At 42.6% G+C, this 24,811-nt stretch overlaps 1 protein-coding gene across 2 annotated transcripts in view; it reads left to right on the top strand.

The window, feature by feature from the left end:
• The window catches only part of LOC138265036 (putative nuclease HARBI1), a 191,550-nt gene that overhangs the window by 52,069 nt on the left and 114,670 nt on the right, over nucleotides 1–24,811 (top strand). Inside the window, exon 5 of one of the 2 annotated variants that reach the window (XR_011199299.1) lies at nucleotides 8,512–8,661. Coding sequence is in view for 1 of the 2 variants with exons in the window: in XM_069212589.1 (XP_069068690.1) it covers nucleotides 8,512–8,589 (78 nt within the window). In the remaining variant the exon portion in view is untranslated. Of the gene's footprint in view, nucleotides 1–8,511; nucleotides 8,777–24,811 lie in introns of those variants that run through there. The other variant, XM_069212589.1, reaches the window with a different exon arrangement.

Genomic DNA, 24,811 nt, shown 5'->3' with positions numbered 1-24,811 from the left:
TTATTGAAGAAAAAACTGTGCATGGCGGGGGCGTAAGTTATAGTTACCTTAGGCTGTGATCCAACCATCGCCATGGCCAGACCCTGCAGCCAACCCCTCTAACTACCCTACACCCAACACTACACTGGACATTTTAACTTAAAAACCAAAGGGTAAACTGTAAAACAAACTAGCACACTCGTTGGATGATTTCATCAGTAATGTCATCAGTGGTCATCAAGGATGTCATTTGAGATGTCTTGGTAAATGACGTCATGGAACTTGTTATGAGTGATATCATATGTTATGTCATAAGCAGTTCATGATGGGGATGTTAGACATAGTGAGTGCTGCTAAAAATAATTGGTGAATTTCTGTGTTTTTTTACTTCAGCGTTAACCTTGTCCCTGAGAAATTCACCTAACTATAATGTTACTTTAACCTTTTGTTTTTCATTGAATTTCGAAGTTTTTTTAAAAATCGAAACCAGATATTTTTATTACACTTAACTATAACGTTACTGTAACCTTACATTTTTTCAGTGAATTTATAGGGCTTTTTAAAATAAGAATATATTCAAATATACATTGACAGTAAAATCTTTGCACAGAGAAAGTACAAGTACTTTGTTTTTGTAACTCACATATACAGAAATATTCCCAGCATAATTCTCATAGTGTTTGTATGTTTGTTTACATAAACTTCACATTTATATTTCAAAAACGCACTGATCAGTTTTTCCTATACTGTAAACTATGTGTTTTCACTATGCACATCTATTTTTAAGGTGTGTGATCGCTCTAGTGGGAGGCTCGTAAGATGGCACAGTTATACATTATGTTCTAATGTGTTGTACAGAGTTCTTTTTCATTATTGAATACTAATGTTTAATAGTAAAGTCAGTACAGTATGTAGATTGTAATAAGTATTTTGTTTTCAAACTAACGGCTCTTGTGAGATGATTGTGGGAATTAAAGACACAATCCTCTGTATGGACTACAAAGGGGCTCTACTTCCTGTCCGGCTCTCACAAATCACTTGCAACATCGTACATTTGCAATTAAGTTCATAACAGTGTATTTTTGTCATTTTGAAGAAAGTAAAATATGAGAAGTGTTGTTTAAAGTACAAAAATATTTGATGTGATGTTGCATTTGACATATTGAGGAAGTTCTCTGTTTTTTTAATGATCCCTGGGGGCTCTTGTGAGACACCTACAAGATGCCCATGAGAGGAAAGACATTCCAAAGAAGGATTGTGATTGGTTCATATGGATGTCATTGTTTAGCAAAGAAAGATTGCTTCCTTGCTGCTTCATTTGCCTGATGCACTTTTCTGTGATTACACCTTATTGCTTAGCTCTCTGACTTTGCTCTTTGTCTGTAATCAGAATGTCATCCTCTGGTTCAGATAAGAACCCTACTCCTGTTCTTGCAAGTCATTCACACAGGGAGTCCTTGCTCTGGCATTTTCTTCAGATGAAGACTGGTAGGAAGTAAGTGCTTCCCAAATATGTATTTTGTAACATATGCCAAAGAGTTCAGCAGGTGCAGCCGGAACAAGCGACATTTAAGAGCTATACACCCTGAACCCCTTGCTTGGGTTGAGTTAGCCAGTCTGCACAGCTTGATAACTCCTCAGGGGTGTCCACATCTTTTGAACCTGGTGACAGTGTGCCTGCTCAGGTATTCACTGTGCAAGCAGATAACAACTCAGCATATCTGAAGAAAGCCCTTTAATGATGCTTATGCAAGGGGATCATTTTTTCTTCTGAGCTAAGCAATGATGCATGGGACAGGCTTATCCACGCTCATAAATGCCCACCTAGGCAGTAGTTTTTAAAAAACATTTTTCTTTCTACATTTTTCCCCTTTTCGTTTTGAAGGAGATGTTTGTTTACTCCCAGTTTCTTGTTTTTGTTCTATCCCTTTAAAAAAATGTAATAAAAGTTAAAAATGTTAAAAAACAACAAAAAATACAGTTGTTCAAAATGTTAATCAAAAGAACTCTTCTCAGAGCTACACTATACTTTCATTATGTAGGTTGTTTATAATATGTACCCATTTTATTTCTTCTTTATCACTCTTGTGAGACACTTGTGAGAGCTACTGTGCTCCCTTACATAGCATGGGTGACTCTTGTGATCCTCTCTCTAGAGTCAGACTCACAGTCTTACATGTCTACTGCGCAGGGGCAGTGTTTACTGATTTGCAAGACCATACTTCTATAATGAAATTTGCATTTTCACTGAACATATCCTGTTGTAAAAGATACAATTTTCTCACTACCCTTTTTTACGTGCATAATGTATTCTCTCCTTCATTACAGTATTTACAACTTTTACTTCTTTCTCTGAGGATTTTAGGAAAAAGTGACTGTTACAATCCCATCTGTCCACGGTATAGCAGCAGTATACAGCAGGGAGTGAGGAGAGACTGGACTCTTCAAAAGCACATTACCACAAAATAACCACTTTTCATAGTAGGTTGTAGTTGGGACTGGCTGTTCCACTAAGACCTCTCACCAGCACAATAAGAATGCATTACACTGTGGGGAAGGACTGGGCTCAACATTGAGAACTCATTCTTGGATGAAGAGTGCATGTAGTAGCATGTAGTAGCATATAGGAGGAAACTGGCCTTTACACTGGGACTTCTATAAGATCACAGATGTGCATAGCAGTGTGTGGGGAGGTACTGTCTTCTACACTGAGTGCTGTCTCTGGGATGGCAGGTGCATGTAGTAGGTAGTAGGGAGGGACTGGCCTCTATCATCAGATCTCTCTATTGGATGATGGGTATGCATAGTCGGGTATTGGTAGAGACTGGCCTCTCTGCTGAGATATCTCTGTTGAATGACAGTTGTATAACTATGGAGCAGAGAGAAATTAAGCTCTATACAGAGAAGTTTCTCTTGGATGACAAGCATGCAGACTAAGGTATAGATAGATTGCCGGGTCAGCTCAGACATTTCCCCAGAGTAACACATGTGCAAAATAGGATTCGGGTAGAGACTGCTCTCTCTGCTCATACCTCTCTTTATGATAATGAATGTCAATAGTAGAGTATGAAATGGAGTATCATCTTTGTTGATAATGGAGTCTTGGATAACCAGTGTCATATTTGAATGTAAAGAAACACCGCTCTCTCAGACACCTCCTTATGGGGACAGGCATGTGTGGTAGCTGTACACAAGAGACAGTTGTCTGTGGCAAAACCTCTCTCCAGAGTGACAAGCATATATAATAATGTGTGTAAAAGAATTGCTATCTACTCCAGCTGCCAACAGTACGTAGTATACGCAATACTGGTTTACCAAGGCACACCACAGTAGTCCATAAAGTCTATTTCTTAGTGCACTGTATCAATCAAAGTTCCAAATACGTGTCTGTAAACCAGTATTGACCTTCTTCGTGTTGATTGATCCATCAACTGACACAACTGCATCCGAGGTTGTCGGGTGTTGTACCAGTTTGGCACCCTCGGAGTACTTTCTGTGACTTATGGACATTATTTCTCAAATATGTTATACATACGTATAGGAGGTGTGAACCTGTAGCACAGCCACTTTATTATGTAGCTTAAGCACATAGTATACTATGAGGATGCATTTGACTTTGTGCCAAAACCCCTCTCTTGTATAAAAATCTTTATACTGCTGTGGGAAGAAGCACTAATCTCTTTATAGTACCTTAAACATATACATACATCAAGCAGCACAGTTACAGTCCTTGAAGATGAAACTGCCCCTTTAAGCCAACATTGCAAGACTGTAATAATATTTAAATATTTAAAACCTATTAAGGAAAGAAATCAGTAGTAACTTCAGAACTTTTTACTACAAAAACAATTTAATAACATTACAAACAACAACTGTAAAACGAACACAAAAGCAAAGTTAACTAACCTATAACGTTCCTTCCTCACTCTGGCACCAACATTTCCTCTCCTTTTGCTTCATTTGCCTATAGGAGTTTGATGTATGTAGATCTTCTTTTCCTTTGTTTCAGTCACCTTAGTCTGCCAAAAAATATCTGCTTTAATAGTCTTTTTTACTGGCAGGCTAGGTGGCAAAAGAGTCACTTCAAATAAAAATAATTTGCAAAATGCAGTTCAGCCAGGAAATTTCAAACAACCCGTGTGTTACACCATTACAGGAATCTCTACCTGCTGAAGCAGATAACAAACCTCCTTTTCTAAATAAAGCACATTTTTGCTTTTTAGGTGAGCAGATCATTTTATCATCAAAAACAAGTAGAGCTACAGAGAACACTCTTATTCAAGGGTACAAATGTCACTGTAGGCAGTAAAAACATCTGTTATGCATTTTTTCCTTGTTTTCCACACAGTTGCTGCTCCCTCTTTCTTCCAAAATGAAAACGTTTTGTTTTTCTCCTCCATATCTTTCTGGCACTTCTGTTTTTCAAAACCTCTGTTTTCCATTTCACCCTAATAGAAGACAACAAAACCATATGTTACATACTGATCAAAAATTGAAAACAGTGATACATCACTATATACTGTAAAGTTCTTTTTGCAATTTTCATACACAATCACATAATATATGGACTGTACCACTACCTTCATATTTCTTTCTCTTGAAGTGTTCAACATTTCCACAATTAAGTTGTAACATGCCTTCAACCATGGTTCCATGGTTCCATAACAATTTGTAAAGTCCCTCTTTACACGCCTTTCATAACAGTGAGCACTGTGTTTACTCTAGAAATAGCAATATCTCCACTCCGATATCTCATAGGGGAAAATTATGTACACCGTAAGGTTTGAAAGGCCCTAGGTCTTGAATTAACAGATTGTAGATGCTTTGTTTTTATAATTCAGAAACACTGCCTCTTTCACTTGCAATTACATACAGATTGAACATTTCATTTTGTTACACAACATCCAATACTTGTTGATATTGCTCTACATTCTAAATTCTACTTCTCAAAACCTATATTAATAAACATGCACCTCTACAAACAGCTTCTGACTCACTAAACCTTGTACAGAGTCAATTAGTAGTGCACTTGCTGACACTTCCCAACAAAGTTAATAAAGTATATATCTAATTACCTGAACTTAGAGCAGTTTCTTATATATAGCTGAAGATACCAGTCTGTCTCAGTTTGAAATTCAGAAATTCAGTAATTTCTAAATAACTCCAATAGTCTTCCAACTCCTCCAAATCAGCAAGAACAATCTGAGCTATCCCTGGTTCTGCAAATCACAGCATTTCTTCAATCATGAAATAAGAATAGTAACTATTGGTTGAGCCTTGGCCTTTTTTTTTACATCCCCTCGTGTGATCTTGTGAGATTCTCACAGGATCGTAAAACACCTTGTGGCAACGCCAGTAATTTTCTATGTGAGTCCCACAAGAGGTTCCCAGGATGGTAAAATATCTCATGGCTGGCTCAATAATTTACCCTTAAGTCTCACAAACTTCTTGCGAGATTGCACATGTCCATGCAGCAAGCTTCACTCCTTGAACCTTGTGAGCTACTCTTGTGAGAGTCTTGGAGAATTGCAACAAAATTGTAGGGAAATAGTAGTATGCAGGATAGAATATCCTCTCCACTAAGACCTATTTCTGACATGATAGGTGTGTGCAGTAGGATGCTGGGGGAGACTGGCCTCTCCACACATACTTTTGTCTCAGATGACACATGTAGGTAGTAGTGTGCAAGGAGGGACTGGCCTCTTCAGTGAGACCCCATTCTTGGATGATGGGTGTAGATAGTAGGTTCCTTCAGACCTCTTTCCTACATGAAAGGTGTGCATAGTAAGGTGTCTGCATGAACTGCCCTCTCTTTCCACACCTCTTTCTCAGATAACAGGAGTACATAGTAAGGCATAGTAAGGCCCTCTGTTTCCAGTCCTCTCTCTCTCAGATAATGGGTGTGCTTAGTACAGTGTATGGAGACACTGTCTCTCTAATAACTCCTCTCTCTCAGATGACAGGTGTGTGTATTAGAGTGTGTACATGGACTCACCTCTTCTATCAGACCTCTCTCTCAGATGACAGCTATATGTAGTAAGTTGTACGGAGAAAGACTGGCCTCTCCAGTAAGTCCTCTGTCGCAGATGACAGGTTTGGTTAGTAGGGTGTATGCATGGACTAGCTTCTCCTGTCCAACCTTTGTCTCAGATGATGGCTGTGTATAGTGGGACATGTACATGGACTAGCCTCTTCTGTCAGACCTGACTCTCAGATGACAGGTGTGTGCATTACGTTGTGGCCTCTTCTGCCACAACTCTGTCTCCGATAACAGGTGTGCATAGGAAGTAGGATGTGTGGAGAGAGACTGGCCTCTCTGCTGAGACTTCTCTCTTGGATGATAGGCGTACATAGTATGCTCTGCCCAAAGACAGTCCTCCCTGCTAACACCCTTCTCAGATAATGGATGTGCATAGTAGGGAGTGGGAAGAGACTATCCCCTAGTGACAACTCTTACAAAGCCGATGGGCATAAATAGTGCACAACCACCAAACACCACCTCCAGTAATATTTCTTCCTACAGCAGCAAGTGTGCCTACTACAGTCTATTCAACGATCACCAACTCCTTTGTAAAACATGCATTAACCATCTACTCATCACAGTACTTATCTGTTACACACTTCCTCTTAAAAACAATGACTACACTATGCTTTCCCACTAAAGCAGTTTATTCAGAACTCATCTACCTCTTTTAAATATTCACAATCTTGTGAGAGTCCTGCAAGATCGGAAAAATTAGTTAAAAAAATATACCTTTTTTTTTTTTATCATATACCTTAGACACCTCCTCTCCAAACTTAGGTAGACAGCATGCCTTTCAGCTGCCACCAGGCAATCAGAATTCTCACTCTTGCAAGACTTGCGGGAGCCTCTTGCTCCTACGAGAGCAAAACGCTCACGGGAAAAACAAGCCTCTCGACCAATCATAGACCTCAATTTTAAAATTCAGGACTTCTGTGGGACTCTCACCCAACCATACAAATATATAATTATTTTTCACACTTAATTTCTCAAAAACTACGGAACAAATTTACACCAAATCACAAAAGGCACAATCTGTGGACCAAGATCTAGCTTCCTGCAGAGCTTGCTGTAATTCCGTTCAGCAGTTTTTCCTATAGCAGTGTCTAGAGAGGTCTATGGAAAATGCATGTGGATTTTGCAATTTGGGGCCCCCACTTTTTTTCTTGGGCCCCTGCTTGACAGATCACCCCACAACTTTTGAGGAAGGCGCTGAGTTGGATAAACTTTTTTTAGAAAGCTTTGTGAATATTCATCAGATGGGGCCAAAGTTATTAGCGAACCAAAATATGCCCTATCTATGGAAAAGCAAACATAACTATAACTACCTACCGGCGACCACCAGTTATATCGTGAGGACTCTGTAGGAGGCTGGCTCTGTATATAGTGTGTGAAAATGATGTGCACGGTGCAGAGAGTCTAGGCAACTCAACCTTGGTATCCAGAGGTAAAAGTAGATCACCTAGGGCCAGATGTAGAAAGATTCCAAATTGCGATTTGCAATTTGCGAGTCCCTGCGACTCGCAAATTGCAAGTCGCAATTTGGAATGCAGAAAGGTGTCTCAGACACCTTCTGCAACTCGCTATGGGGTCGCAAAGACCCACCTCATAAATATTTATGAGGTGGGTCGCAGTTTGCGACCCCATAGCGAGTCTAGACACTCACGGGGATGGTGGTCTGCTGGAGACAGCAGACCACCATCTCCGTGACTGTTTTTAAATAAAGCAGTTTTTTTTTTCTCTTTGCAGCCCGTTTTCCTTAAAGGAAAACGAGCTGCAAATAGAAAAAAATACCGAAACCTTTTGTTTCGGTTTTTTTTCAGAGTAGGCAGTGGTCCATAGGACCACTGCCTGCTCTGAAAAAATAATTTTGTGAGCATTCACAAAGGGGAAGGGGTCCCGTGGGGACCCCTTCCCCTTTGCGAATGAGTTACCATCCACTTCAAGTGGATGGTAACTGCGAGTTGATTTGCGACCGCTTTCGCGGTCACAAATCAACTTAAATCGCGGTGCGAGTCGCAAATAGGAAGGGAACACCCCTTCCTATTTGCGAGTCGGAAACACATTTTGCGAGTCGGTTCCGACTCGCAAAATGTGTTTCTGCATCGCTTGAGGGCTTTTGCACCTCGCAAACGGCGTTTTTCGCCGTTTGCGAGGTGCAAAAGCCTACCTACATCTGGCCCCTAATGCTCTATTTTTGTGGTAGTGTTGGCGAGCAATTAGGCTAATCCAGGATTTGTGCTAAGCATTTGTTGCATTCACAGTATCAATAAATACACACTTAGAAGAATACCTCAAGACCAATTTACAAAAACAGCGCAGATGTTTATGAATTCTTTAAGCCCGATAACTCTGTTACAAGGTAAGTACTTTTTTAGGTATCAATTTTTAAAGTTCTAAAAAGTCACTGTTTTTATGCATAATTAGAACCATGGGAATTAATAGGAGAAAAAAGAAAAATGCAAATAAATTCAGGCAATGGTCTCACAAGTGTCATATTCTTTTTTTAGGCCGAGGTCATGGAGAGGTCCAATGGTCCAGCTGAAGAAGTTTGGGTGGTTCCCGGTTCGAGCAGAAGCAGAGACTGAAGTTCCTGGAGCTGGTGTGCAGAGGAGGAGGAGTGGGCCACTTGAAACCACACTGCACAGGGGGATTTAAAGGTAAGTCCGAAGGGTCTCCTTAAAGGGAGAAGGTCAAAAATCTTGGGGACCACAGAAGCGCAGCTGGTTGGTCAGTGCAGAGACTAGGGAGGCAATGTGCAGCACAGAGAGATCAACCAGGTATTGTGCGTCTTGCAGTCCTCATAGTCAGGAGCAAGCGGCTTTGAGGGTGCATTGCAGATCAGCTGGGCCAAGGTGAAACAACAGCGACGATTGTCAAGTCCTTGGAGCATCGGGCAGGGTTTGATAGCTTTTTTATTTGTGCAGCAGAGCTTCAGTTCTCGTAACTTGGGTATTTGTTGTCCTGGTCTTCTTGTGTCTACCAAATCGGAGGTTTCTGTCAGGAGATGCCACATAAATACTGTGTTTAGGGGGCATTAAGGGAGTACACCAATGGGCTACCTACCTTAGGGTGTCTACACCCACTAAGTGACCACTTCCTGTGGGAAGGGGACACAACCCTGACCCTAATTGGTTATTCTTCCTATCATCCAAGATAAAGGAAAATACAATTGAGCGGTCACCTTCCCTGCCACACCTGAGGGGTGGTGCAGGCTGAGGGTGGTCACTCCCCCTATTCTTTCTAAGTTTCTCACCAGTTTGCCCACCTAAAGTGTGGGTAGAAATAGTGGGCTGCCTTCTGCTGGTAACAGCAGAGGCTGGGGTCAGATTTCACAGGTAGCAAGGCTTTTGAATCTGACCGCTAGATAAGCGTGCCTGTCTGGGGGAGGAGGTGTGACACCTTCGCCAGGAAAGGCTTTGTCTTCTGGATCCTGAGAGCAAAGGTCCTCACCCCAGGAGTGCAGAATCGTTTCTGTTTGTGGCAGTTTGGCTAAGACCAGTCAGCAACCATGCCAGGGCTTTTATATTTTGCAGGGGACACCAGTAAGGTGCCCTCTGGGTACATTTTGTAATAAATCCCACACTTACATCAGTGTGAATTTATTATTCTGAGTTGTTTGATACCAAACAAATGAGTGTTCAGAGAGGCCATCATGTAGCTGGGGAACTCATAGTGACCTTTGCCCAGGACATGCATTTACTATGGCTTCCCTGTACCCTTTACTATGTCTAAGAATTAGCAAAATCACAGTATGGACATGTCTGCTCATGCACATATGCCCTCACATGTATTATAATGTACCCTGCCTTAGGGCTGTAAGGCCTGCTAGAGGGGTGACTTGTCTATAGTGCATGCTGTGTTAGTGGACATGGCACCCAGGGTAAGTGCCACGTCGAGTTTGCAATTTAGGAGACACCTTCTCATGCAACTTGCAATGGCAGCTCGTTGGGGCCTATCTGAGTGGCACCATTGGTGCTGCAGCTCTGGGGGGCCCTCTTCAGTACCCATATCCTTGGTACCAGGGTTACCATCCACTGAGGACTTACAAGGGTGGCTGAAGTGCCAATCACAGACGAGTTTTGGGGGAAGTGATCTGGACCTGGGAACCTGTATGCAAGGACCCAGGGCACTTACAGTTCAAATGCACATCATGTTCCAGGTACAAAGTGGGGGGCTAACAATGTGAAAAGAGGCACTTTCTCACAGACTCCCTGAGCAAAGTGTAAGGATTCAGTTGTGCACTAATCTGGCTATAGCCCATCTGCAGGATTGTTTTTGTCGACCCCCATAAGTCCGGAAAGGCCTGCCTTAGACTGAGCTGTATAACAAACACTGTGTGGGGAGTTCCAAGACCATACCACCTGGTAGCAGTGACCCTGTATGCAAGAGGTGGGCGCACAGAAATAATTGGGTAACCAGCATGCAAGGGCTTGTGAATGCCTTAATGGGTCAGGAAGGGCAGCCATGGTGCAGGTGATTGCACTGGAGGAATATGTGTTGTGTCCGAAGGTACAACAAGAACCTTGTATGCCAGGAGGGGTTGCTGGTCCTAACGTGCCAAGAATTTTGGGCCGTCGCCCTCACTAGAGTGAGGCTGTGATCAGTGAGTTAAGTCCAACCAACTGGTTCTGCCCTGACTGACCCCGAGGGCCAGGAGGACTCTGAAGACCTCATTGAACTCCAGGCGGAAAAATTTAATCCCCTTCCCCGCTGAGAAGAAATGGACTGACTTCGTCTTCACAAGATGGAAATGAATCCAATCGATGAGGAGAACCGGCCATGCCACTCAGGAGAGTGAACTTGTATCTGCCTGGTGCTGCCTCTGTGGCATGAGCAGCCTGACTTCTCAGAGCAGGATTTAAACTTGTGAGTGCCCACGTTCAGGGCACTCGCAGTAATGTTGTAAACTTGAAGACTTGAACTGGGCCTGTGGGCTCCTGGGGATTCATTGCAGAAGGTGCTTTGGCATCATTAACACTTTTGACTACACTCCTAAGAGTCAAAGGGCAACTATTGAGTACAGCCTATAAGTAAGCATTCCTTAGATGCAGCCACCATTGAATGGGGAGTAACCCCAACCATGTTGTAAGTGAGATGGTGGGACAGGGATGTGTCTGTCAACTGCTATAGCCCCAACCTCAAGGGGATTGTGTTATTGCTCATGAATGTTTTCATTCCTTTGAATGTGTAGAGTTAAAAATAAAATACCTCTTTTTCTTACAAAAACAAGTATTTGACTGGACAGTGATTTATTGTTCGTACTCTGTGTACTTTCAGTTATGAGTTTTGATTACTTAACTGGAGCTACACTCCCCCCTGAGGGAGCCTTTGACAGTTCATCCACAGCTACTGCTGAGAGGCAACTGCAGAAGTGATACTTGGCCTAGTTACTTAGGCTCCATAGTATAGGTAAGACTCTGTGACATCAGGACTAAAAGACCTCAACCACCACTGTAGGGACCAGGGGCACAGGCATGCCCTGTGGCCATCTGTAAGAAGATCTGGCAATTTATTTATAGGTTTTCATAATTTTTCAACTTGGCATAGATGGCACTTGCTAACACAATGCTTTAAAATGTTGCTATATAATGGCAAGAGGCTTTGTCGCTTTCTTCCTCAACGTGGATGGCACTGAGCTAATCCTATGCTAATAAACTCTGCTAGAAAAATACGCACCTGAGGTAAGCAGATTGTGGGTGTTGGTGGTGTTGTAGGCTGTTTCATATAAAGGAACTGTTCTCCACCTAAAACCTGTGAACTACCCAAGGGAACCCTACTCTCTTTTGGATAATTTATGCAGCACTCTATGCCAGAAAGGTAATTGTTTTCATTTATCTTAGTTGCCCTGTTGTGTCTGGACTCATGTGTTAGGGGTTGCTTTTAATCATTTCTTGTTGGATTTTACCAATCCAATCTGTAATACTAGTAAAAGGTTTTTGTCATTTTTCAGCTCTGCAAGGATGCCATTTGCTAATCTGATGCATAAAGACTTTGCTGTAAAAATGGCAAGAGGCTTTTTGTAGGGTGTTACATATACAGTAACTGCTCTGCATTTAAAACATGGGATGTACCAAGGGTTCATTGCTCTCTTTTCCATAATTTATGCAACACTCTAAGTCTGAAAGGGCATTGTTTTGACCTATAATGGTTGCTCCCTTGTGTCTGGACAAAGCTATATCTCTCTGACGAGCTCTAATAAGAATGAATGATGTTAGTGGTTGCTTGCATTCAATCCTGGTTAACTTGAATAGTATTTTACCAAACCAAAGCTGTAATACTGTGCCTGTAATGGCAAACGTCTTCTGCCACCTTTTGGCTCTGTGTGGATGGCACTGTTCTAATCCTATAATTAAAAACTCTACTACAAAAACATGCATTTGAGGTCAGCATAAATAGAAATTTCTCTCTGCCTAAAATTTGGAAAGTACCCAGGGTTCCCTGCTCTCTTATGCATAAAGGACATTGTTTTGACACACACACACACACACACACACACACAATTTATATTGGGTTTTGATATTCACTACTACAATCAGAGAAGGAAACCATACATGTAATCCTAGGTCTTGAGACATATGTAAAAATGAGGAGACCTTGGGTAGGAAAGAAGGTTCAAGCCTTTCAGAACCATCTCATCTTGAATAATGTTAGGAAGGTTCAAAGGAAAGAAGTGCCCCATCTTTTCCTAGTCTACACCTGAAGAAATGACTACTACAGAAAAGACTTTTAATATTAGAAACTTCAGTGACACTTACTCTGGTGCTTCCAAAGAGGGGCACAATAAGGCAGGAAGAGCTAGAGGCAAATCCCGGAAAATAACTGGAGAAAATGCCATAAGCCTCTTCAAATCTCAGGAGATAGGAAGCAAGATAGTCAAAACAAGCAATGGAGGGACCTCTAATGGATGTGATGGCCTTCCATTGGCTACATAATGTAGAAACAACAAGTCAAAGAAAAAACTCATCTGTTAACAAGTCCAAAATATTAGAGCCATCACAGGAAGAAGCCTTGAAGCTCTAGACACACACTGGGAATTTACATGCCTCCAATGCCTATCATATGACCTCATAGCATTAGGTTTCCTGGAACTCTGAATTGACAGAACTACACCTGATGAACAACCGAATGCTTCCAGTCTTTGCCTCCAAACCTTCAGACCTCCAAGGACAATGCAGAGTCTTCTCTGGAAGCATCTGATCTCTCAGGGAAGATGTAAATATTGGAAAACTCTGAGGAGTTTGGATTGCCACTTGACAAAGAAGAAGAAACCAGGGGCCCCAAGACCAATAAGGAGCCACCAGGAGTGCGACCATCTGTTCCTCTTTGATTCTGCAAACTACTTTACTGAGTAATGTAAAGGAAGGAAGGACAAAGAGAAGGCCCCTGGAATACCTGAAACTCATTGCACTTACTGGCCATGCCTGGGGACTTGGAAGAACGGAACAAAGTTTTGGTAAAGGAACATTCTGGTGGTTAGAAAACAGATCTAACCAAGGAGGGCCAATCTGCTCGAATTTCCTGGAACAATAGAAATAGAGAATGGAAAAGTGTCAGTCAACATGTCTGCATCCCCATCATCCATCATTGGCAAATACATCACTGTCAGAAAGATAACACTCTCCTCTGTCCACTTTCCAATGAACTCCAGTTCCTTAGAAAATGAGCACAAATTAGCAGGAACTGCAGCAAGTTCATTCCAATTGGAAGAATTGACTTGCTAAATTCTGGACCAAAGTCCATGGGCTGCATGACCCACCCATCTCCGCACCCCATACCAAACTGCTGGCATCCATAGTGACTGTCACTGGGAGAGGAGTGGCTGGTGCAACTAACTTGTCGAAATGTGAGGGATCCAGCCACAATTGCAACTTCTTTGCTATTCTGAGGAAGCAGGAATCAACAGGATCTAGTTCTTTGTCTTTGGACCCTAGTGTGGCAGAAGATGATTGACCAAATGGTAGCGATAAAGCCGTAAGCAAGGGAACAATATCAAGCAAGCAGTCATCTCCCCTTGGATCATGAGCCACTGTCTCAACAGAGTTGCTAGGGACTGAAGGAGAGTACTCAACTGATAACTCAACTCCTCCTGTCTTACTGGAGGCAAAAAACTCTTACTGCATCCATCATGAAGAGAGCCCCTATGAACTGCCTGGGAAGAAGTTGAGACTTGGCTTCATTCAGTAGAAAGTCATGGGCAGCCAGGATATTGAAACCCAGACTTACCACCTACAGGCCCTTAGAAAAGAAGACATGAAAAAATTTGCCAGTCATCTAGGTATGGAAAAAACAAACCCATGGAATGAATGTTAACGACCAAGGTGTTAAAGTCTTGGTAAACATCCTTGGAGCTGAGGCCAGTAGAAAAGAAGGAACACAAAATTGAAAATGGCTTGCTAAACTGAGAATGCTAGAAACTTTTCAGAACTTGGAGGGATTGGTATGTGCAAATATGCATCCTGGAAGTCTTGTGAAGCTAGGAACGTTCCAAAAGTTATCAGAGGAAGAATGTTTTGCAATAAAACTATCTTGAACCACAGGTACAGAATGGACTGATGTGAGAAAATGGGTTGTTGCTTGACTGGGGTGTGAGGCCTGGTCAAACAACAGCCAAAATCCCTTGCAGGGCGAACCACAAAAAGTCACTAAATGAACCTATGCTTTACCCTGGGTATCTTTGCAAAAAAGCGATCAGGCTAAACTTAGAGGTAATGTATTAAGTATTTATGCAGTACCCAAACAGTAACACAGTGAAAACACAACACAATAACGAAAATAATAGAGAAATGTGTTATAACTTATTTGACATCAAAATCCAATCAGTAGAACCAGAGTTTTTAATTTGTAAAGTTTAAGGCTTAAAGTCCTCAGTTTTGGGCAATTGCCACCTGGGCACCTGTAGCACTACAGCCAAGTGTCCAGGAGTGGATGAAGACCTCCTGGGGGGCTCAAGACTTACTCAGGCTAGATCCAGTTGTGGGTTCAAGATGGTGGGAGCCTTTTTTGTATCTGTGACTTTGAACAGGAGGCAAGCAAAACTAGCCCTTGGAGTCACTTATGAAAGTCCTGGGTACAGGTGAAGATCTAGGGTTCCACAGCAGGGCTGGTCTCTGAAGTTGTAAGGCAGGCACCAGGCAGCAAAACAGTCCTTCAAGATACATCAGCAGTCTGGTAGATTGCACACCAGGTCATGGAAGCAGGCAGTCCTCTGAGAGTCCTTTTGCACATCCAGTAGTGAACTGAAGAGTCGGTCTGCGATCCCTAGCTTTATACCCTGGTCCCCTGTTCCTAGAAGCTGAGAAAAGTTTCTAGTCGTGTTCCTTGAAGTTCCAGGAGTTTCGTGCCTCCCCAGTCCTGGTGGCTAGCTGGCTGCACTGACATTATGGGATTGTTAAGCCTATTGTGTGGTGACAGAGCCCAGCCTATTCAGGTGCAAGTAGGGCTGTGCTTAGCTCCACTCCCCCATGAAGTCAGTTAATGGCCCATTCAGGCTTTGCTAATGCCACTCCTGTGTGACTGTCTGGAAGGAATTCACAAAGTCCTAACTATCAGTTACATCCAGACATGTGACCTAAGAGAGGCTGTAGGCACAGAGGCCTAAGGGCATGAAAATGCCAACTTTCTAAAAGTGGTATTTTCATACTAGCAATGATAAATCCAACTGTACCATTAACAATGGTTTATCATTACAAGTCCATAGATGCCAAGCATGATATATCTACCTTCTCTGGATTAGGAATTACTGTTTATTAAATTCATAAATATAATAAGGAATCCCCAATGATATCTTATGGAAGTAGGTAGGCCTCATAGTAGTGAATAATGAATTTGCGAGTGTTTCACTACTAAAACATGTAAAACTAAACCCTACCTTTTAATTACACAGCACCCTGCCCTCTGGCCTACCTAGGGCTACCTTAGGGGTGACATATGTAATAAAATGGGAGTTTAAGACTTGGGAAGGGGTTTGAAATGGCATTTCGGCAAGGCAGTGAGACACTGCCTTCAGGCTGCAATTGCCAGCCTGGGAAAGTTTTAAGGTGCTACTTAAGTGGGTCGCACAATATGGGCTGCAGTCCCACTGGTGGTGTTTACTACAGAGGTGCTGGGTATATGGTATACCATTCTACTAGGGACTCACATGTACATTAAATATGCCAGTCAGGTACATACAAATTAAAATCATGTTTTAAGGAGAGAGCGCAAACACAAAAACACTGGTTAGAAATTGTAAAGTGTACAGACTCCTAAGGCCAATAAGCAAAAATCCAGCAAAAAGTAAGTGGAGGAAGACAATAGGTTTGGGCCATTTCCCACTACAGGTTTACTCGCTTTAGTTCCCACACTGGCTGGAAGTCTCCAGATGCTTTTTGAACAAACAAACAGTGATGTAATTTGGGCAAGGGGTGATTGGAGTGAGACACCTCCCAAATAAATTATTTTTTGGTTTGGTAGTAAGGTCTGGGGGCTTTGGTCTGCTCAGCTATATCTGTGTTAGTTCTTCTTGTCCTGTTTCTCTCAGAGGTTTTAACTTGTTTATTTTTTGTATCAGGATCTTTGGTAAATACAGTGACTGGTTTACCAAAAAAGTAGTAAATCTACACCCATCAAAGTAGTCTTTGAATGGGTGCAAATTTAGTACTTTTTGAAATTCACAGACATTGGCAGGAGTAGGCTTGGAATATTGTGCCAGGTTCAGCTTTCCAGGCTCACTATTGGCAATCAAACACTCAAAAAGGTGATTAAGCAATTGCTTGCAAATACTCTAACTACTGGCAATTGTTTGTGGGTAGCATTTTGAGCTTTTTACCCAATGTATCATAGAAGTAAATGGGCCTTATTTAGGATTTGACAGCTTAAGAAGAGGCAGAGAGGGTGCCTGAAAACTTTCTGTCTGCCAGTCTACCTTTACTCTACCTGTCAAATTTAGAGATGGCCTTGCGGACATAAGCAAAACATTGCCAGGAAGCGCTGTCACAGTGGATCTTGTCAATGTAGAAAACGTTTGACAAGCCGCTTGTCAAACGTGACTGCTGGCCATCAATCTTTTGTAAAGCTTTTTATTTTTCAAAAACAAGAGTTTGTTTTTGAAAAATAAAAAAATGACTGACCGCCCACACCACTGACAGTAAAAAAATAAAGCCACCTGACCATCCTCTCCAAACAGGGCAGACGGTCAGATGGCTTACCTCTGACAGCCCCTACTTCATTGGACATTTTTTACACACACAGGAATTGTTACTTTGTCAATGTAAAAGTTGCAGTCTGCCTGACTCAAAATTGAGTGGGTATACCTTGTGTTTTGCACCCAGGTTACTCATTGCTGCAATGGAGTGGCTGCCTGCTGAACTCTAAATTAACCTATGAATACCACCTAATACAAATCAGTACTGACCCTGTTACACATGGGAACAGCCCATTCCAAATCTTGGTCATCTCAACCATTCACAATGCAGCCCACAGCTTATTTTAATCAGGTAATATGAGATTAACACCCCACAAATCTCACTTACTAAGCTACGCCCCAGTCAAAAACATTATAAAGTAGCAGCCCTGTCCCACCTTGTGAACTGGTACTGGCATAAATGCACCTTTTAATGACAGGGCCCGAACTCTTTTTTGCAATCACTGATGCTTGACTGGGCAACAGGAGTAGGAGTTTGCACAAAGACATCATCTGTATCTGTTAGGAATCTAGGGCCAGATGTAGCAAAGGGTTTTACCCATTTTGTGTCTATGGGAAAATGTGTTCGTCCATATGGCCCCTAATCTTGTATCCTTCTTGAAGCAACTGAGGGACCTAAAATCTGAAATAGTTGACTGCAATACTTTGAGAAATTGTTGTATTCTCCCTGCAACTTTTGAAGGATTGCCAGAGTTTTGTGGGCAGTTGGAGAGGCTGGTGGAACATAGGGTTGTTGCCAAGCTTTATCCCTGAAGTCACCTCCCTGACCTTGTCCACTAGATGTAGATGCTGATCACATGGCTGGCGAAAGCCAAACCCTCTACCATTTGACAGAGGATGGGTAGGGTCCAAAAGCTTAATTCTTCTGCCGAAGTTTTCACTCATTCCTCCAACTGTACTTCAAACTGCTTGATCCCATTAAATAGAAGATTGCTCAATACTGCTTTCTGTGAATTATCTGCTCTTCATAGCCTCATCCAGATGTGCCTCCTAGCCTCTACTGCAAATCCAGAGGTAGAAACTGCTACACAGAGACTGTCAAAGGATATGTCTGACAGGAATATAACGTCTTGCTCCATACTTGAGAGTTTAACCATGCAGTTTTCTCCTTGCTGGGGTACCTCTTCCAGGGCCTGAAAATCCTGAAGGAGTGACTGAATTGTGTAGGTAGCATACGTCCGAACCCTTAACAATAGAAAGTTGGATGCAGACTAGGCTCTTTTGATAATCCCTAGTACCTTCTCGTCCGTAGCATCCAATGAAGTGGTGCTCTCCAAAAAGATGTAACCACTAGAATCCAACCCCACGATCAGAAAGTCAACTTTAACATTTGTGGGGAATTCATCTTTGGAACATTCTAAAGAATGTCTTCTGGACAGGAATCTAGAAAAGAAACTAGCCTTTTTTCCACATCCCCCACGTAAGTCACTAGACCTCTAAGTACTTTAAGTACTGCTAAGGTATCAGGATCCTTATACTGGTTCTGGGAGAAGAAATACTAATTTTCGCCAGGCAAGGATACTTCAGGCAGAGATAGATTGTCTCTCAGGTGATTGAAGACCTCCTTCAACTCTACCCCTTGTATATATCTTCCCCTCTGCTTTTCCTTCTCTTCTGACACATCAGCATCATGAATTATCTTATTTTTCTTAGGTGGCGCCTGTCTGGCTGGAAAGGCGACTTCAACCACCTTAACGTTAAAAAACAGTAGCAACTACATGTGAGGCTGAGCAGGATCAGAAACAACCTTAGGTTGGCTCCATTTCACTTCATGCATAACACCTTCTGCCAACAAAGACATTTTAGCCAACATGGCTTTCCAAGCTGGGATTTGGACTCAACAATGAATGTGTTAAAGAGCAAAACTACAAGCCCCACAATGCAACGCACTGCTGTCTGAAAAGCTTGAAACGGCTGATGTTATCATATCTCATACTGCCACTTGGCAAACTCAAAAGTAAAACTTACCTCCTGATTTTCTGCCTTTCTTTCTTTTAGGTACGCAAGGGTTAAAGAAGTCAGTGGCGAGAGGGCAGCAATAGCATTTCAAATGCAAATAGGGGCATATCTCTTCTAATGGTCTATTATCAACACTCATTGGAAAATAGGCATGTTTGAAAGGATTTTATTTAATAAACTATTGCGAGCAGCCCTTCTAAAAAGACACAAAGGAAAAACTAAATGCTTGTGCCCCTCTTCCTGAGAGGAGTTTGTAGTGATGCATGTGGAATGTTTGCATCACCATTGTGATGTGGCCTGCCATGAGCAAGTACAGCAAGAGCTGCACGAGCTGCATGTGCTGCTCCACACGACTGCCATCACTGCACTAAAAAACACTTCCCTCATAGACCACTGTACAACTGGACTGCCTTTAGGGTGGTGCGACTAGTGCTGCTTCACTGGACTGGACTGTTGTTTTAAGCACTAAGGTCCATATTTATACTTTCTTTGCGCTGCATTTGCGTCATTTTTTTACGCAAAAGCGGCGCAAACTTACAAAACACAATTATATTTTGTAAGTTTGCGCTGCTTTTGCGTAAAAAAATGCCGCAAATGCGGCGCAAAAGAAGAATAAATATGGGCCTAAATTACGACTTAAAAGCACTTGCTGCAGAGTTCCTTGTGCATCCAGCTTTTAGGAAGCAATTATAATGTCAAGATAACTCTTGTGATTAATGTTCCTGAGAGAGAGAGAGAGGGAGAGAGAGATAGAGAGAGAGAGAGAAAACTCTAGTGGTAGTTTTGACTCACCATACAGTAGCAGGGTTTAATATGTCTGCTGCAAAGAACAGGTCTGCATTTTATGTGGATAGATAAGTGAATTAGTAAAGCCAGCCTTTAGCAGTGTTTTAAAACAAATAAAATGTCTGTAAAAGAGCGGCTGTGGAGAGATGAGGGGCACTTTGGCCAGTGGTAGTCAGGAAATCCGAGGAGGGGGGAAGGCAGGGGGGGTCAGATGCCATAATAAATAGTCACACTGGGCGCCACCAGTGCTAAGGCTGGCCCTGCTCTACAACCTCACACATTTCTGACGAAGCACAACCTATGTAGTGGCATCATAACAGTCCTTTCAAAGCTCTTTGGTCCTTTTTTTCTGGTTTGTGATATGCTGTATGAATGCAAATGTGATACAATACAAAATCGTCACTAAACTTCATTTGATCCTTAGGAAGAAACGTTTACTTTCTGTATTATTTCATGCTTTGGCCCGAAGGGAATTAGCTTGATGTTTTTATATCACATTTTATTGGTTTAGATAACATGATAAAACACTTTACTCGTTAGCATAATAACATAACCTGCCCTGTTTATACATTCTATACATCATATGCACATCAAAACAGTTTACTACTAACCATACTGGTCGCACTAGTTCTTCCATATTTTTTTTCATGATTTTGAGGGCATCCCCTCCCCACACATCCTGGCTCTTCCAGCTTCGCGCACCCTTACATCTCTTCCTGCTGTTCAGCCAAACAAAGGGGATTAATAGAGTTCAAGTGTTTGGCGAGGTCCTTTTTTGCTATCACCATCCCAATCCTCCCCACAGTGCGTTCACCATGGTCCCTTCCAATGTCATCAAAAATACCCGACAGGGTCACACGTAGTGAAAGCTCAACCGGTCTGTTCAAGATCCAGGATAGGATGGCAAAGACCAATACTTGGCTACAACAGCCACTCATAGACCACATGATAAAAGTCGTTAGTGTGTTTGGCACAGCAAATGCACATGTATCCTATTGGCCTTTCACAATTGCTTAGGAGTAAGGTAAGTGTGGTAAAGGTAATTATGATGGATTAGCTGTAGCCTACCTGGTATGACCAGTGTGCATGGGGCCATACAGGCATCCCGCCAATTTTGTCATCCAGGGAGTCTAGGTATCCATCCCAATGGCTCCACAGTGCCTGCGTCAGATCTGGTGAGTGAATAACCAGTAACAAATAATCTTGGATATCCCCCCTTCCCTACGGGACTCAAGAGAATTTTTGCTTCAAGTGGGCTATATTCAGGTGCATCAACAATGGATTCTCGATGGAAGAAAAGGGTGCGACACAGCTATAAATAACAATCAATCTGAGATTTATGTTACCTAAAGTCTGCTTGTAAATATTGCAAGGACTTCATCTGCACTCTAGACCAAACATCCCCCAACTTTAATATTCAAATAAGGTCCCACTCTCAGAAACCCTCAAAACATGTGGAATGTATTAGCCAGGGGCCCTGTCAAAGCGGCATCACTTGAGTCATCAGGTGTTCCCAACAAATCCATTGCTGCACAGTCCACCAGGCAAAGAGAAACACCCTGGTAATCTCGGGAGCGGCTCGAGGAGTGGGATCACCATATAGATGTGCTAGGATTTGCTCCTGACTGATCAATTCCACCTCCCCTGAGAACATGGAATTATGCCATCCTTCATTTAATTTTTCATTGAGACCCGCTGTTTGCTCTGCCCAATAATGCAGACATATATCTGCCATAGCCATTCCCCATTCCCCTGCCAAAAGTGGACTCCACACATTTGCCAAAAAGGGAGGGAGAATTTGCCCACTAGAACGCTTGTACCCTAGTCATCAGTACATGCAACCACGTCTGGGTGATAAGTAGAGTGAAATTCTAAAGCACATTAAATATTTGAGATAGAGCACTCAATTTAAATTGGTCCACCGTGCCCATAATAGTAAGGGGCAATTTAGACCATATGTCTAGGTCGACATGGATTTGAAGCATCAACGTTCACAAGTTAAGGCTCAAAGTGAGTCCAGGTTCAACCACAATATAAATCCCCAGGTATTAAACACTGAGATTATGGATCAGGAGACATGGCCTTCAGGTGTCTTCATCTCTGTCCCTTTTCAAGGGCACCAGAAGGGATTTTGACCAAATAACCCTTAGGCCAGAAGTTTCCCTCTAGGCTTCAAGCATATACGTAAAACGAGACCTGTAAAGGAGTGGTGAGAGAGAAAGAGGATAATTTCACCAACATATAGAGTAATAGCCAGCCCCAGATCATATCCTTATAATTGGGGGTTCCAAATTACTATGGGTTCATGGCCAATGCAAATAGGAGGGGCAACAGGGGACACCTCTGTCTGATGCATTTACATATTGGAAATAAGGGCGTGAAGACATTGTTCACTTGGACCTGGGCCCCTAGTTGATAATATGAGCAGAGGCTGGTACCAAACACCAATTTAAGCAGTGCCCCATCTATCCAGGTCCAGTCCAGGGAGTTAAATGTCTTCTCAAAGTCGATAAGCATTAGGGCACTCAGACACCTGAGGTGCTGAACCTGTGCAAGGGCTGCATGGACTCTGAGTATGCAGTGACAAGTGGCAAGTACTGTAATGTGACACAAACCCACATTTATCTGGGTGTACCAGATGTGACAACACCTGGAGGAACCTCTTCACCAAGGCTTTGGTGTAAATTTTGATCCCCATATTGATAAGAGTGATTGGGCAATATGGGATGCATCGAACTAGTGGTCTTCTGTGGCACTATAGTTGGCAAGTCTACCCCTTGGGGAAAGCATCTCTTTGTCTTGTTGTGTAGACATTTTATTTTTAGCTCCATGCACGATATTTTAGCGCACTAGGCCTGCCGCTGTGCACTTTAACCTAGATATATTTCATTCAGCTTAATGTATTATTTTAACAATAGCCACATGTGCAGTTTTGTTTTATTTTTCTCTATCTAGCTGTTCTTGCTTAGGCCAGCACTACGTTTTCAAACAAGACATTCCTGTTCACTCTGTGCTTCTTTCAAGGCTGCAGTAAGATAGGTTGCCCGTGAACATGGCAAAAGTTTTGTCTCTGGTATTCTTAGAAAAATACACATTCTTACGTAGGGACATTTTCTCAGAACATCAGCTGTTTTATTACAAAAACACTTCCTTGTCCCTTACACGTTATAGGAAGATTCCAGCCAGAGGACCATGACTGTGTGCTAATTGCTGAACGCTACGCTACAGCTGCTTAAGCAGACTTCAGGCCTTTGCTCAGGTATGGGGGATGATGTCTTCCCAGGGGAAACTGAAGGGCAGAACTAGAGCTTAACATGCTGTGCTCTAAGATAGCCTAGGTAGGAATTAATCTACTTGACTCTAGTGACAATATGGTAGCGTTATTTCTATGCTTCACTCTCCTTGTCACAATTCTAATTCTGTCAAGGTTTATCGTCCTGGTTATTGCAGTACATGCTTCACTGTCTAAGATGCAGTCACTTCATTAAAACCTTATTGAAACATATACTACCTCTGTTTGTCATTTGTATATGTGAGACTAATGTAACTGAGAGAAACGGATGAGACCTGAGTAACCACGATTTCCTTGAGGAGTCAATTGTGTCATGCGCTCGGCTGCTCAATCATCCCTGCTCTTGGGTAGGGATGAGGCACTGCTAGTTAGCCGGATTAAAACCCAGATTGGGGAAGCAGGTGTCATCCCTAGTAGTTTAAGACTCAGTCTCCCACACCACAGGTGATTCTGCTGCTCAAATCCAGTGGTCTCATCAGAATAATGAGAGCCTACGCAACAGCCTATTGCCTCCTGGTACATTGCAAAGTGGGGCTGCAAAAGCTGAAGTGAATCTTTCTGTGGTACTCGACCAGGTAAACAGCTGGACCCAGTGTTTTGCCACGATTCATGTCCTGGATGGCATTTTCAATCTTGGTCACTGCAAGGGGTTGTGAAACGTCCTGTATCTTGGCTGGCATCAAGTGTGCAATTGGAAGAGGTCTTCAATTAGTGGGATTCACACTCACAGGTGAAGCATGGCATCTCCATGTACATTTGGCTATAGTAGCCTGCGAAAGCAGAGGTGATCTCCGAGGGCACAGAGACCTGTCCCCCAATCAAGTATGATATGGCCACGCATGTCAGCCTTACCCACTCTCCATATCATCCTGCGGGAGTCCAAGATGCCTGATTAATTTTGAAAAATGCTTTAATCTCCTGTGAAAGGAAGCATGTGAACTATAGATCCACCATGCACCACAAATTATTGTGCCATACTGCTCAACAGCTCACTTTGTCCCTTTCCATATAACTCATCAATGGGGCCTGGTCAGATATGCCCTTTGGGAGCATCTGGGAGCCCTTAGTATGAACGATGTCTGTGGTGGAGAGCAACAACAAGTCAATGCAAGACATTGACTTGTGGGCTGCCAAGACATGAGTGTAACTCTGAGTCTGAGGGTTCTAAACATGTCACATGTCAAACAGTCTCAAACCATTCACCCGCTCCACTAGCCCTCTCCCCTTACTCCACCTTGCTCTGGGGATACTGGATGCATCCAATGCCTCCAGAATGTCCTTAAAGTCTCCTCCAACCACCGTGACACCCTGTGGCAGAGCCACCGATCACCTTTCAAGAGATATAAAAAAGACTAGGTGACAGTCGGAAAGATGTACACTCTCAAAAAGTTACAATGACTGTCTTCGATGGAGCCTTTGATAGCCATGTATCATCCTAAGGGATCAAGGGAGTAATGGGACACAACGAACGGGAAGGATCTATGATTGAGAATTGCCACACCTTCTGGAGCCCCGCACATGCCAAGATGGTACACCCTATATAATACACAGACAATAGTGGCTATTCTAATGGTTTGCACCTCCTTCA

Source organism: Pleurodeles waltl, chromosome 11 (genome assembly GCF_031143425.1).
Source record: "Pleurodeles waltl isolate 20211129_DDA chromosome 11, aPleWal1.hap1.20221129, whole genome shotgun sequence".
NCBI classification, from domain to species: domain Eukaryota; kingdom Metazoa; phylum Chordata; class Amphibia; order Caudata; family Salamandridae; genus Pleurodeles; species Pleurodeles waltl.
Note: the sequence above shows the minus strand (reverse complement) of the source record. Positions and strands in the feature narration are given on the sequence as shown.